The sequence below is a fragment of the Mercenaria mercenaria genome, unplaced genomic scaffold (assembly GCF_021730395.1).
Source record: "Mercenaria mercenaria strain notata unplaced genomic scaffold, MADL_Memer_1 contig_4971, whole genome shotgun sequence".
Taxonomy (NCBI): Eukaryota; Metazoa; Mollusca; class Bivalvia; order Venerida; family Veneridae; genus Mercenaria; species Mercenaria mercenaria.
Window position 1 is genome coordinate 1 of NW_026463244.1, and position 15,644 is coordinate 15,644.

Here is a 15,644-nt window from a genome sequence, read left to right on the forward strand (position 1 = left end):
TTCATGAAATTTTGTCAGAATGATTGCCTTGATAAAATCTAGTTCGAGTTTGAATACGGATGATCAGAGGTCAAAAACTAGGTCACTAGGTCAAATCAAAGAAAAACCTAGTGTATGTGATAGACACTGTATTTTTCAATTGGTCTTCATGAAATTTGGTCAGAATGATTGCCTTGATGAAATATGTTGGGTTTGAATATGGGTCAGCTGGGTTCAAAAAGTAGGTCACTAGGTCATATCTAAGAAAATACTTGCTTAAACTCAAGAGACCACATTTTTGGTCCAATCTTAATGAAAATTGGCCAGAATATTTGTTTCCATGAAATCACAAGGTCAAACATGTGTACACTGTTATGGTGTGTTTCTCAGATGAGCGACCTAGAGCCATCTTGGCCCTCTTGTATTTTCTAGGTAAAGAATGCTTTTTTTCAAGAGTGAAACCTTTACCCTGGTCAGTGGTGGATACTAATTCACTAATTTTTTTTTCCTTGAAGATGTCTTGAACCCATACAGACACTACTGTGATACTTTTTACAGGTTTTTCTGACCATCTGCTATATTTTGCTAGGTTTTCTTGGAAACTGTGGTTTTCAAATTGGGGTATGGCATTCAGTTAGTTGGGTAGATTGGCAGGCAGTATCAAATTGTGGGGGGGGCGGGGAGTGGGGGTCGATAGTCTGTAACTATGTTGACATGTTGTCAAAAATCAAGACTGATGCGGCCAAAAGTGTCGGATGCACTTGAACAGTTCAGCTTGCACTAATTTGAAATACTGTTGTAATCTGTTGGAAATTTAAAAATAAGTGTACGAGATGTGGTTTAAATGCTGGTGTTAGATTTCCAATGTTTTTTCGATTAATTTTACAATTAAGATGACATTTGAGGCAGTGGTGACTGAAAATTTCAAACAAGTGGTTTTCAGTCACTTACTTACTTTGAATTGACATACCATCATAAGCGAGCTAATAATGGAAAACTAGCCTGGGAGTGTGTTTAGGGTTGCTGGGGATAAGGTCATTGTTACTGTTACTTAAAGAGAGAAAAAAATAAATCAAGCTTTGTATCTCCTAATGGAAATGAAATATTGTGAAGAAACTTGATGTGTGTTGTTGACAAGGAGAGAAAGGGTCAGCTTGGTCAAGGTCAAGTTCACTGGCACTATTGCATTTAGGGCTGCTTTGGTCAATACAGCTGTTAACTAAAATAGAAAAATGATCTTTGCAAAACAGTTGGGAATATGATACTTAGGTTAAGTTCACATAGGTTTTGACCAATAACTTCAGTTTGGATGGACATAATCTCAATGTCACTGATACTATAAGTAGAAAATTATTACAACTCGACAAGTTAAACCCTAAAACAATCTTTTTACCACACCTAGTGTATGACTTACTCTTTTGGAGACTTAGCTTTGGTGTTACATGAATCACGGTCAAATTTACTTTTACTTAAAGGTGAAAAATAGTTTCTGGCCAATAACTTCATTTCAGATTAATTAACATTTCTTAGAACTTTGTATATACCAAATTATATGAACACCCAGCTTCAGATTATATTCATGGTTGCTTAAGTCATGTTGAAAAGCTGATTTTATGGCATTATCATATTATTGGTCAAACACAAAATTAAGTATGAAACAACTTATGCTAAAATTCTCATTGGTTATCAATCAAATGTAGATTTTTACAAAGAAAGTGTTATGGCAGAGTGCATATCCTCAATAAACAAACTACACTGTTGCGCATGAATAAGTAAATGCATATAATGATATATTATTGTTACATACATATAAGACTGAAATAATGAAAGGATTCTGCTGTCAAAATAACTCTGATGTGTCTTGGACTTTTTAGACAGTGATAGACTATGCTGATAAAATGAGTTGATGAAGAAATGTCCAAGTCTTTATCTTATTACCAGTTTGCCTAAAAGTCTGTTCAAATAAAAATTGTACCTTGTAATTACATTACACAAAATAATGTGGCAAATTGATTACTTTATTACATATATTGTTTGTTCATTGCAGGAAACATATGAGGTGACTGCAGAACTTAACCCAGGAATTGTCCGTTTCAAGAAAAAGTCAAATGATTGGGATAACTGGAGAGTAAAAGTAGAGGAGAAGTTCAATGTGAAAATTTTCTGCTCAGAAGATGCTGTGAAAGTTGGAGGCATGTTTCATGACATACTTGAGCTGGAGAACTATTTAGAAAGCAGTTCTGCACTAGATGATCCTATAATGTCTGATGGCATGTTTGATAGTAGTGGTAAAAGTTTAGTACCTATGCCCTTGAATGAAGACCATTTCGGCCAGATTCATCACTCACCCATTTTGGTTAGGATGTCAGAAACTGAATATCAAGCCTTTATGTTGCTGTGCAAATTAGAAGAAACTACCAATGAAGAAAAGAATATACGCATATGTTATGATATAACTGCACATGGTATGTTAATATCAACAAGCAGAAATATACCCACAGTTAAACAGCAAGTAGAACGAGAGCTTCAAATCCTAAAAAATAATGAAAGGCACATACAAATACAGAGTGAAACCGACCTGACATTAGCCACACAAGCCATTGAGAAGGTCCAGGAAGAAATGAAAGTATTTTGCTGCATAACTAGCAATAATCAAGATGTCATGATAACAGGTCTTCATTTTGATGAGGTTGAAAAAGCATCTTGCCTGATATCACAATCATTGCAGCTTCCAGTACCTGACCAGACTGGAATGTTTAGTTATTGTTACAGGATTTCAGACTTGCTCATTTTTGTGCAAAAAGGTGATATAGCACATACGAAAGCTGATTGCATTGTTGTGCCTTCTGTTATATACATAGGTGGTATTAATTCTTCTTCCAAAGGTATTGTTGGACAGTTAGCATCCATCAAAGGAAGTCAGTTTAAAGAAAAATGCCATGAATCAGCCACCAAAGAGAATAAGTGTTTGAAGGAGAATGAATGTAGAGTAATCAAAAATTGCAGCCTTCCTTTGACAGATCAGGTTATGCTTGTCAAAATACCATATATTTACACAGTAAGCCAGGAGAAATTGAAGGCATTTGAAGACTTACTTCTCAAGGTGGTTTTAACAGCAGACGAGCAAAATGTTTACACTCTCGCTCTTCCTTTACTATCATCAGGTATGAAAAATATTGCTCTTACATTTTTTAGCTCACCTGAGCCAAAGGCTCATGGTGAGCTTTTGTGACCGCTCAATGTCCGTCGTCTGTCCGTCAACATTTTCTAAAAAACTCTTCTTCTTGAAAACCACTTGGCAGAATTACTTTACAGGAATGATCTTTGGTGGTCCCCTTTCGAAATTGTTCAAAGAATTTAATTCCATGCAGAAAAACTTTAAAAATCTTCTTGTCCAAAACCGCAAGGCATAGAGCCTTGATATTTGGCATGTGACAACATCTTATGGTCCTCTATCAAGATTGTTCAAATTGTGCCCCTGGTGTGAAAAGAGGCCCTGCCCTGGGGGGTCACAAGTTTTACATAGACATATAGTAAAAACTTTAAAAATCTTGTCTAAAACCACATGACCTAGGCCTTTGATATTTTGTATGTAGCATTGCCTTGTGGTCCTCTACCAGAATTATTCAAATTATGCCCATGGCTTGAAAAGAGGCTCTGCCTGGGGGGCATGTTTTACATAGACTTATATAGAAAAAAAAACTTTAAAAATCCTGCCTGAAACTGCAAGGCCTAGGCTTTTGATATTAAGTATGTTGCCTTTCCTAGTGTTTCTCTACCAATATTGTTCAAATTATGTCCCTAGGGTGAAAAGAGGCCCTGCCCTGGGGGTACCAAGTTTAACTTAGACTTAAATAGGAAAAAATTAAAGAACATCTTGTCTGAAATTTCAAGGCCTAGGCATTTGATATTTGGAGTGTAACATTGCCTGGTGGATCTCTAACAAGTTTGTTCAAATTATGCCCCTTGGGTGAAAAGAGGCCCCACCCTGGGGGTCACTTGTTATAATTATGAGTTATATAGGAAAACTACTTCAAAAATTGTCAGGTCATATTTCCTAGACTGTTTAATTATAATTACCTGATGACCCAAGCGATTAGGGATCACTTGAGTGTGACCTTGACCTACTGACCTACTTTCTTGTTTTTTAAGATACAGCCTTGAAATTTGGATGACATGTACAGTTTTGCACACCAATCTTAAAACTGTTTTTCAGTGACCATGAATGTGACTTACTGACCTACTTTCTAATATTTTAGCATCAGTTTGCCGTTTGAAACATGTGGCTCATTTTACTCAGGTGAGCGATTCAGGGTCATCTTGATCCTCTTGTTTTACATATAACAAATAGTTGATTTTTAGCTTGACTATACAAGTAGAGCTGTCCTACTCAACCTAGCGTCAGTGTCCACACCTTGGCACTTTTTCTTTATCTCTGTAATGGATTTGTTTCAAACTTAAAATAGTTATTCCTCATCATCACCCACATCATATGGCACAATGGTCATAAATCTCGCATCAATATGTTATGAATTATCTCAACTTTTTACTTAGAATTTCATGTGAGGTTAAAGTTTTGATGCACTTTCTAATATATGAACTCGATTTGTTTCTCACATCTTGGATGCATCCAAACTGTACTTGCTATGATTTTAAATAGGGATGGGAACGAATACTGAAATCAATATTCGAATATTCGGTTTGCCATATTCGAATATATTCGAATATTCGGTTTGTTTTAATGGAAGCTTTTAATTCTTATTAAGTGATTAGCATATACACAACGTATTCATTTGTTTAAAGCGTGGATCATCGTACGTAATAAGGCCAAAAACTGGGGTTTTTTTGGGTAACCCGATCCTACCTAGCAAAACCCGCCGATCCTAGCGTTTTATTTCACTATTCTGTCAGTATAATCATGAACATATTTAACTAATTCAGTGTTTTAGCTTCAAAATGATACAAAAAATCAAAACGATTATAATTTAGACCGTCGCAATTTTATTTAAAAATAGCAGGTTGTCCCATTTAAACACGTGATGCGCTGTTGTATTACCGCCGCCATTTCGAAAATTTTCAATCGGCGTGTAAAAATCGTCGTGTAAAAAGCAAGTAAGGCAGACTTAAACCTCCATCAACATGAACTTATGCATCAATCATAAGTTATTTCTTGATTTTCTTATAAAGTACTTCAAAATTTAATTCGAATACGGCCGATTGCGGATGAAAACTGATTCTGCGGATGGTCTGAAACATCGTACAAAATATTGTGAAAAGATCGGCAATATTTACAAGTTCGGTATTGTTTTCGAAAAAAAAAATTCTACAACTTGTTACATAAAACAGGCGCCAGTAAAAATGAACAAAAGATAAAAAGATATCACATTTACGCCTAATACAAACTGTTAATCCGTAGCGATGACCCCAGGTAATTATGCATTGCAATTTTCTTGTTAATTGGAGATCTTTTGACATGCATCTGACACATTGACGCCTGTTGCAAACTGTTAATCCGTAACGATGGCCCCTGCCAATTATGCATTGCTATTTTCTTGTTAATTGGACATATTTTGATACTCGATAAACAAACATGACATGGTTTTATTCTGTAGAATTAGCATGCTCATATTGCCCCAAATCAATGATACTTTGAAGAAAAAAAATACAATAATTTACGAATATTCGAATTTGATTTTCATATTCGAATATTCGACCGATTTTCGAATATTCGAATATTCGTTCCCATCCCTAATTTTAAACTAAACTGGAACTGATTAATTTGATTAAACACCTACAGTCTAACCTGCACTAATGGTCACCTCCAATCAGCGGTCACCTCCATTCAGCGGTCATTTTATGATGCCCCTGATGGATTTTCCTCTATTTCCTCACTTTATTCAGCGTCCACCTCCTGTCCATGGCCAGCAGCCACCAAAATTGTCTCCCGACCACCATATTTGACCCCTTTCAGTGGCCATGTTTCTTCCAAAACCAATTATTTTTAGGCGATAACCGCCGAAGATACATGAATTTTGAGAAACACGTGATTGCTAAGTTTCGCGTTACTTCACCACAAGAATGACAAAATGACATGAGCTTCTCAATTAAAACTGATAACCAAAGGTGTGATCCCCTTTTGTTATGATCAGATGGCCAGTAATTATCGACAATTAGCATGTCACCTCATGTCAATTTTGTTGTTCTCAGTTTGCTCTCGGTTAAAGATAATATTCGATATCTAATTAGTAGCATAATATTTTTAATTTTGTATATTTCTTTCATCAAAATACTATCAGATTTATATGAAATTTATTGTGTTTGAAAGAAATATAATCCACTCGATCTTTTATGGAACGTAACGGCAATCTTAGATCGTAGACAATAAGCGCAGAGAGTAGCTTCACTTACCAAAATGGCGAAACTTGTAAACAAACTTGTTTTGAAGTTGGAAAATTGTCTGTAACAATTTTTGTTGTGAAAATAACACGCCAGAGTTTTAGATTGCTAGGAAGACCATTCGTATTGCGAAAGCAAATACACGTCAATGTATCCTGGTAAAATAATAATAGAAAACCGAAAAAGAAATGGGCCTTAATAGAAAACCGAAAAAGAAATGGGCCTAAAAGCTAAACTGGTCAGAAGTCTGAACAATACATGTATACTGGCTGCACCTCCGATCAGTGGTCACCTGGTTTAAGTGGCCAAATTGTCTGCTTTCCCTGGCTGGATGCTTAAGACAGGTTAGACTGTATTTCTATACAATGACAAATTCAATTGCATTGCACATTTAATCTAACAAGCCTTAATTTGTTTATTTATTATGTCTCCCCCAGGAGACATATTGTTTTTGCCCTGTCCGTCCGTCCGTACGTACGTCACACTTCATTTCCGAGCAATAACTGGAGAACCATTTGACCTAGAACCTTCAAACTTTATAGGGTTGTAGGGCTGCTGGAGTAGACGACCCCTATTGTTTTTGAGATCACTCTGTCAAAGGTCAAGGTCACAGGGGCCTGAACATTGAAAACCATTTCCGATCAATAACTAGAGAACCACCTGACCCAGAATGTTGAAACTTCATAGGATGATTGGTCATGAAGAGTAGATGACCCCTATTGATTTTGGGGTCACTCCATCAAAGGTCAAGGTCACAGGGGCCTGAACATGGAAAACCATTTCCGATCAATAACTAGAGAACCACTTGACCCAGAATGTTGAAACTTCATAGGATAATTGGTCATGAAGAGTAGATGACCCATATTGATTTTAGGGTCACTCCGTCAAAGGTCAAGGTCACAGGGGCCTGAACATTGAAAACCATTTCCGAACAATAACTAGAGAACCACTTGACCCAGAATGTTGAAACTTCATAGGATGATTGGTCATAAAGAGTAGATGACCCCTATTGATTTTGGGGTCACTCCATCAAAGGTCAAGGTCACAGGGGCCTGAACATGGAAAACCATTTCCGATCAATAACTAGAGAACTACTTGACCCAGAATGTTGAAACTTCATAGGATGATTGTACATGCAAAGAAGATGACCCCTATCGATTTTGGGGTCACTCCAGTAAAGGTCAAGGTCACAGGGGCCTGAACATGGAAAACCATTTCCGGTCAGTAACTTGAGAACCACTTGACCCAGAATGATGAAACTTCATAGGATGATTGGTCATGCAGAGTAGATGAACCCTAACGATTTTGGGGTCACTCTGTTAAAGGTCAAGGCCACAGGGGCCTGAACATGGAAAACCATTTCCAATCAATAACTTGAGAACCTCTCGACCCAGAATGTTGAAACTTCATAGGATGATTGTTCATGCAGAGTAAATGACCCCTATTGTTTTTGGGGTCACTCCATTAAAGGTCAAGGTCACAGGTGCCTGAACATTGATAACCAGTTCCGATCAATAACTTGATAACCACTTGACCCAGAATGTTGAAACTTCATAGGATGATTGAACATGCAGAGTAGATGACCCCTATTGATTTTGGGGTCAGTCAATTAAAGGTCAAGGTCACAGTGGCCTGTTCATGTAAAATCATTTTTTGGAAATAACTTGAGAACCACTTGACCTACAGTGTTGAAACTTAATAGGATGATTGGACATGCAGAGTAGATGACCCCTATTTATTTTGAGGTCACTTGATCAAAGGTCAAGGTCACAGGAGCCTGAACAGTGACTTGAGAACCACTAGGCCAAGAGTGTTGAAATTTAGCGGGATGACTGGACATGCCAAGTAGATGATCCCTATTGCAGCCAACCATCAGTGTCTCTTTGACTTTTGCTCCTGACCCCTATTGACTTCTTGCCTATAGGACTTTGTATTGGGGGAGACATGCGCTTTTTTACAAAAGCATTTTCTAGTTTATTTGGGTTTTATGGTGCACCAACACAGTATAGGTTATATGGCGCCAAACAGGACTACAAGTTTTGGTTCCACATCTCAGTTACATCGAAATAAAAACATTAGGTATGGAATCAAAATTTGCATACCTGCTGGAATCACAGAGTTACTGAAAAACCAAGTGTTAAGACCCTATAAGTCGCCTCTTACGATCATGCAAGGGTAAGGCAGTGGTTCCAATGCTTTTCATACACAGATCGTGCCAGAACCACATGGGGCCTAACAAGCCTTAAAAAAATAAATGTTGAAATGTAAACACTCACAAAAATTTAAAAAGTAACACCTACACCTGCTGTTATCGCAAATAAAACAATTATCAAAAATTGAAACAATGTCATAAAGTTTCTAAAATACAGTGTCTTAATATAGGGAAAAACTTTGAAAATATTCTTGTTCAAAACCACAGAGCCTAGTGCTTTGATATTTGGTATGTAGCATCATCTAGTGGTCCTCTGCCAAGATGATTCAAATTATTTCCTTGGGGTCAAATATGGCCCTGCCCCGGGGGTCACATGGTTTATATAGACTTATATAGAAAAAAACTTTGAAAAACCTCTTGTCCAAAACCACAGGGCCTAGGACTTTGATATGTTGTATGTGACATTATCTAGTGGTCTTCTACTAAGATTGTTCAAATTATTCCCCTAGGGTCAAATATGGCCCTGCCCTGGGGGTCACATGGTTTACATAGACTTATATAGGGAAAAACTTTGAAAATCTTCTTGTCCAAACCACAAAGCATAAGGCTTTGATATTTGAAATGTAGCATCATCTAGTGGTCCTAGTGCCTACTTTCACATTTCTGTAGCTACAGCCTTCAATTTGGACCACATGCATAGTTTTGTGTACCGAAAAAATCTTTGACTTTGACATTGTTTTAGTGACCTATTTTTGGACCACATGCATGGTTTTGTGTTCTGAAATAAAATTTGACCTTGAATTTGACCTAGTGACCTACTTTCACATTTCTCAAGCTACAGCCTTCAAATTTGGACCACATGCATAGTTTTGTATACCGAAATGAGCTTTGATCTTGAGATTGACCTAGTGACCTTTTTTCACATTTCTGAAGCTACAGGCTTTAAAATTGGTTCACATACATATTTTTGTGTTCTGAATTGAAATTTGACATTGATTTTTGCCTAGTATCTACTTTAACTTTTCTAAAGCTACAGCCTCCAAGTTAGAAGCACATGCATAGTTTCATGTACCGAAATGAACTTTGACCTTGAAATTGATCTAGTGACCTACTTTCACATTTCTCAAGCTGCAGCTTTCAAATTTAGACCACATGCATGAACCACATGCACAGTGTTGTGTACCGAAATGAAATTTTACCTTGATTTTGACCTTGAGCTAGTCTTGAAATTTGGAACATTCAAAAATGGCTCAATGTTGGGCGCCAAGATCACTTTGTGATCTCTTGTTTACTAAATTATGCCTCCTTTTTGACTGTTGTATTCATTCAACTGACAAGGCTGTTGAATAGTCGAGCGTTGCTGTCCTCCGACAGCTCTTGTTTACTTCAAGATTATTATGCCCTGTTGCTAGTACATAGTTTAAATTCCTTCAGAATCACTACTTTCATGTATATGTGTCTATCTGGTGGCTTCCTTGTTCAATCTCAGTAGTATCTTTCTTTTGTTTCCACATTGTTTCCCCTACAAACCTAGAATATTAAAATCATCCATATCTGGCACTGGTTGATCCTTTGATTTAACTTGTTCATGTTTGATCTGCATGCTATGTTACCTTTTTTACCTAAGAAAAGGTAAGCACTCCCCAGATAGAAGTATTGTGATCCTGGTAACCCTTTAGATAATGAACCTCCTGTTAATAAACTAGATGCAGTATGGCAAGTCATGATCTTTGTTATGATAGTGGTGTAAATAATTGTAAATACCACATGAAAATGTTATTTCATTGAAAAACAATCAAAATCACTTTGAGAAAAAATAGCAGAAAACTTACTTGTAAATCAGCAATTAATATGAAATATAAACTCTGACTGGAACAAAAGTCCTATGGAGCTGTAAGGTCAAGACTTATTGCAAATAAGAGAGAAGGGGGAAGTCTTCTGAAATAAAATTAATGTCTAAATCCCCCGAAATTAGAAGAAAAACTTAACATAAAGTTTAACTTTTTACAATACATCGGATTTAAAGCATCGTTAACTTCATATAAATAAAAAATTCTGAAGATAACTGGGGTTACAAAACTAACATATCCTATAAGACCACCCAAAATAAATTTATTTTTTAAAAGCACAAAAGGATGTAGTGATTTTAACAATATTCTTAATAAAAATAATGATGTTCCAACATCTAAAGGTAAATGGGACAAAACTTACAATATAGAAAATGAAACTTGGAAAGAGATCTATCAATCCCCCTTTAATCTCCCAATAAGCTTATTATTACTAGTACAATGGTTTCAGTATAGAATAAACCACAGAAATCATATTTATATAAGATCAAAATTGGACGTGCGCATATTGCATACAGTATTTTATGTATTTGGACGGTTCAACAGTCCCATGTTAAACATACGATAAAGCCCGAAACGCGTGAAAATGTTCTGAAAGTAAATCGGATGAAGTAGGCGCTCTATGTACAGAGTTTGATTATGCGTCTTGAAATCTGGATTTAATTTGAGTTTTTTGTTTTTTTACAAAACACAAAAATGATTTAAGGGATAACAATGCTATCTGATTTAGATATTAAAACGTTCGTTAATAATCAAAAACTTAAAAATACAGTAAAAAGGATCATCAGATGTTGGAATATTTGAAAAGTCGCTAAAAGAAGCCGTTCTACCTAAGCAGTTTTTATTTAACGGTTAAGAAACAAAATGGAGAAGATTATGAATGGCAGCGGATGGGCGGTCAGCATCCAAAACATGTCTGCTCTATAATTCAGTTTTCGTCGGATCTTCACCAAACTTGCTGACAATGTTTGTGGGCATTACATCTCGGCCAGTTTCGATAACCAGCCAAATTGTACCAGGCACTCTTTGATTATAGTCCTTGAATTACTCGAAAAACAGGAAATTTAGCCTTGTCCGCTCTTTTAAGTCTAACAGTTTTCATCTGATCTTTACCAAACTTGCTGACAATGTTTGTGGGCATAACATCTCAGCCAAGTATTATAACCACCCATATCGCAAAATGGCTGTTGTAGAGAGGTTGCACCATATACTTTTTAGCTCACCTGTCAAAAAGTGACAAGGTGAGCTTTTGTGATCGCACGGTGTCCCTCGTCCGTCCGTCCGTCCATGCGTCCGTAAACTTTTGCTTGTGACCACTCTAGAGGTCACATATTTCATGGGATCTTTATGAAAGTTGGTCAGAATGTTTATCTTGATGATATCTAAGTCAAGTTCAAAACTGGGTCACGTGCCATCAAAAACTAGGTCAGTAGGTCTAAAAATAGAAAAACCTTGTGACCTCTCTAGAGGCCATATATTTCAAAGATCTTCATGAAAATTGGTCAGAATGTTCACCTTGATGATATCTAGGTCAAGTTCGAAACTGGGTCACGTCCAGTCCAAAACTAGGTCAGTAGGTTTAAAAACAGAAAAACCTTGTGACCTCTCTAGAGGCCATATATTTGACAAGATCTTCATGAAAATTGGTCAGAACGTTCACCTTGATGATATCTAGGCCAGCTTCAAAACTGGGTCACGTGCTGTCAAAAACTAGGTCAGTAGGTCAAATAATAGAAAAACCTTGTGACCTCTCTAAAGGCCATATTTTTCATGGGATCTGTATGAAAGTTGGTCTGAATGTTCATCTTGATGATATCTAGGTCAGTTTCGAAACTGGGTCACGTGCGGTCAAAAATTAGGTCAGTAGGTCTAAAAATAGAAAAACCTTGTGACCTCTCTAGAGGCCATATATTTCATGAGATCTTCATGAAGATTGGTGAGAATGTTCACCTTGATGATATCTAGGTCAAGTTCGAAAATGGGTCACGTGTCGTCAAAAACTAGGTCAGTAGGTCAAATAATAGAAAAACTTTGTGACCTCTCTAGAGGCCATATTTTTCATGGGATCTGTATGAATATTGGTTTGAATGTTCATCTTGATGATATCTAGATCAAGTTCGAAAGTGGGTCACGTGCTGTCAAAAACTAGGTCAGTAGGTCAAATAATAGAAAAACCTTGTGACCTCTCTAAAGGCCATATTTTTCATGGGATCTGTATGAAAGTTGGTCTGAATGTTCATCTTGATGATATCTAGGTCAAGTTCGAAACAGGGTCATGTGCGGTCAAAAACTAGGTCAGTAGGTCAAATAATAGAAAAACCTTGTGACCTCTCTAAAGGCCATATTTTTCATGGGATCTGTATGAAAGTTGGTCAGAATGTTCACCTTGATGATATCTAGGTCAAGTTTGAAACTGGGTCACGTGCCATAAAAAACTAGTAGGTAGAGCGTCGGTCTACGGATCGCGGGGTCGTGAGTTCGATCCTCGGGCGGGGCGTATGTTCTCCGTGACTATTTGATAAATGACATTGTGTCTGAAATCATTAGTCCTCCACCTCTGATTCATGTGGGGAAGTTGGCAGTTACTTGCGGAGAACTGGTTTGTACTGGTACAGAATCCAGGAACACTGGTTAGGTTAACTGCCCGCCGTTACATGACTATAATACTGTTGAAAAACGGCGTTAAACCCAAAACAAACAAACAAAATCTCTAGAGACCATATTTTTCATGGGATCTGTATGAAAGTTGGTCTGAATGTTCATCTTGATGATATCTAGGTCAAGTTCGAAAGTGGGTCACGTGCCTTTAAAAACTAGGTCAGTAGGTCAAATAATAGAAAAACCTTGCGACCTCTCTAAAGGCCATATTTTTCATGGGATCTGTATGAAAGTTGGTCTGAATGTTCGTCTTGATGATACCTAGGTCAAGTTCGAAACAGGGTCATGTGCGGTCAAAAAGTAGGTCAGTAGATCAAAAATAGAAAAACCTTGTGACCTCTCTAGAGGCCATACTTGTGAATGGATCTCCATAACTTTTGCTTGTGACCACTCTAGAGGTCACATTTTTTGTGGGATCTTTATGAAAGTTGGTCAGAATGTTCATCTTGACGATATCTAGGTCAAGTTCGAAAGTGGGTCACATGCCTTCAAAAAGTAGGTCAGTAGGTCAAATAATAGAAAAACCTTGTGACCTCTCTAGAGGCCATATTTTTCATGGGATCTGTATGAAAGTTGGTCTGAATGTTTATCTTGATGATATATAGGTCAAGTTTGAAACTGGGTCAACTGCGATCAAAAACTAGGTCAGTAGGTCTTGAAATAGAAAAACCTTGTGACCTCTCTAGAGGCCATATATTTCACAAGATCTTTATGAAAATTGGTCAGAATGTTCACCTTGATGATATCTAGGTCAAGTTTGAAACTGGGTTACGTGCCTTAAAAAACTAGGTCAGAAGGTCAAATAATAAAAAACTTTGTGACCTCTCTAGAGGCCATACTTTTCATGGGATCTGTATGAAAGTTGGTCTGAATGTTCATCTTGATGATATCTAGATCAATTTTGAAACTGGGTCAACTGCGGTCAAAAACTAGGTCAGTAGGTCTAAAATTATAAAAAATCTTTTGACCTCTCTAGAGGCCATATTTTTCAATGGATCTTCATGAAAATTGATCTGTATGTTCACCTTGATGATATCTAGGTCAGTTTTGAAACTGGGTCACGTGCCATCAAAAACTAGGCCAGTAGGTATAAAAATAGAAAAACCTTGTGACCTGTCTAGAGGCCATATTTTTCATGAGATCTTCATGAAAATTAGTGAGAATGTTCATCTTGATGATATCTAGATAAATTTCAAAACAGGGTCACGTACCTTCAGAAACTAGGTCAATAGGTCAAATAATAGAAAAACCTTGTGACCTCTCTAGAGACCATATTTTTCAATGGATCTTCATGAAAATTGGTCAGAATTTTTATCTTGATAATATCTAGGTCAAGTTCAAAACTGGGTCACATGAGCTCAAAAACTAGGTCACTATATCAAATAATAGGAAAAACGATGTCATACTCGAAACTGGGTCATGTGGGAAGAGGTGAGCGATTCAGGACCATCATGGTCCTCTTGTTTTAATGATGATACGCAGAAAAAAAAAACATTCAATGAATTACATATATTACGTATGAAGTGAAATAGATATAGAATAAAAAGGTTATTTAAGGTAATATGCGCCACCTAACGAAAGTCAACGGACCGTTATGAAATTTTTCCGAATCAAAATTGACGATATTTCCGATTGACTGGTATTTTTTTCATTTTTCTGTTATTCTCCATTTCACTGCTGTAAATCTTCAAACATGGCCACTAACGTCATTTTTTCAGCAGAGCGCAAAATGAAGTACTTGACTGGTTTTTCGAGTATCGTTTTTATATACAACTATATACAACTTCTTTATTTTCAAGTATATATTAAAATTATCTCTCCAGTGATATATAATTTGTCATGTTTATTTCAACGTCACATCAGAGGCAAGCGATTTATGAACGCAAAATACGTAAAACTAATGTTGAGTTTCACCCGAAATTTTGTGTAAAAACGCTTATATCTTAAAAACTGTCAGATAGTATTTTGAATAAATTTCAACAGAAGTACAAAATTTCAGTTGCTATCGATTCCTTAAAAGAAAAATGGGGGTCACCGATTTAGATTTCGCTCTATTTACCGTTGCGCTTCCCCTACTCCCAGTAAAAATAACGACGTTTTCATACTTATTTCGTAAATTTCCATTAATTCAAATTCAGTTTCTTCTTCTGTTGGTGGATATAAAGAAATAATATCAGTTTCTGCTGTTGGATATAATGAAATCATATCACAATAAAGATAAAATGAAGACGTTTTTTGTTAGCTCACCTGTCACATAGTGACAAGGTGAGCTTTTGTGATCACGCAGCGTACGTCGGGCGTCCGTCCGTGCGTCCGTAAACTTTTGCTTGTGACCACTCTAGAGGTCACATTTTTTGTGGGATCTTTATGAAAGTTGGTCAGAATGTTCATCTTGATGATATCTAGGTCAATTTCGAAACTGGGTCATGTGCCTTCAAAAACTAGGTCAGTAGGTCTAAAAATAGAAAAACCTTGTGACCTCTCTAGAGGCCATATATTTCACAAGATCTTCATGAAAATTGGTCAGAATGTTCACCTTGATGATATCTAGGTCATGTTCGAAACTAGGTCACGTGCCATCAAAAACTAGGTCAGTAGGTCTAAAAATAGAA

The 15,644-nt window shown here is 36.7% G+C and overlaps 1 protein-coding gene across 1 annotated transcript in view; it reads left to right on the plus strand.

Moving 5' to 3' along the window:
• Window positions 1-2,026: 2,026 nt before the first annotated feature.
• The window catches only part of LOC128554362 (uncharacterized), a gene marked incomplete at its 5' end in the record, with an annotated part of 34,717 nt that continues 21,099 nt past the window's right edge, over window positions 2,027-15,644 (plus strand). Inside the window, one exon of the mRNA XM_053535647.1 lies at window positions 2,027-3,143. Coding sequence (XP_053391622.1) covers window positions 2,027-3,143 — 1,117 coding nt within the window. The remainder of the gene's footprint in view (window positions 3,144-15,644) is intronic.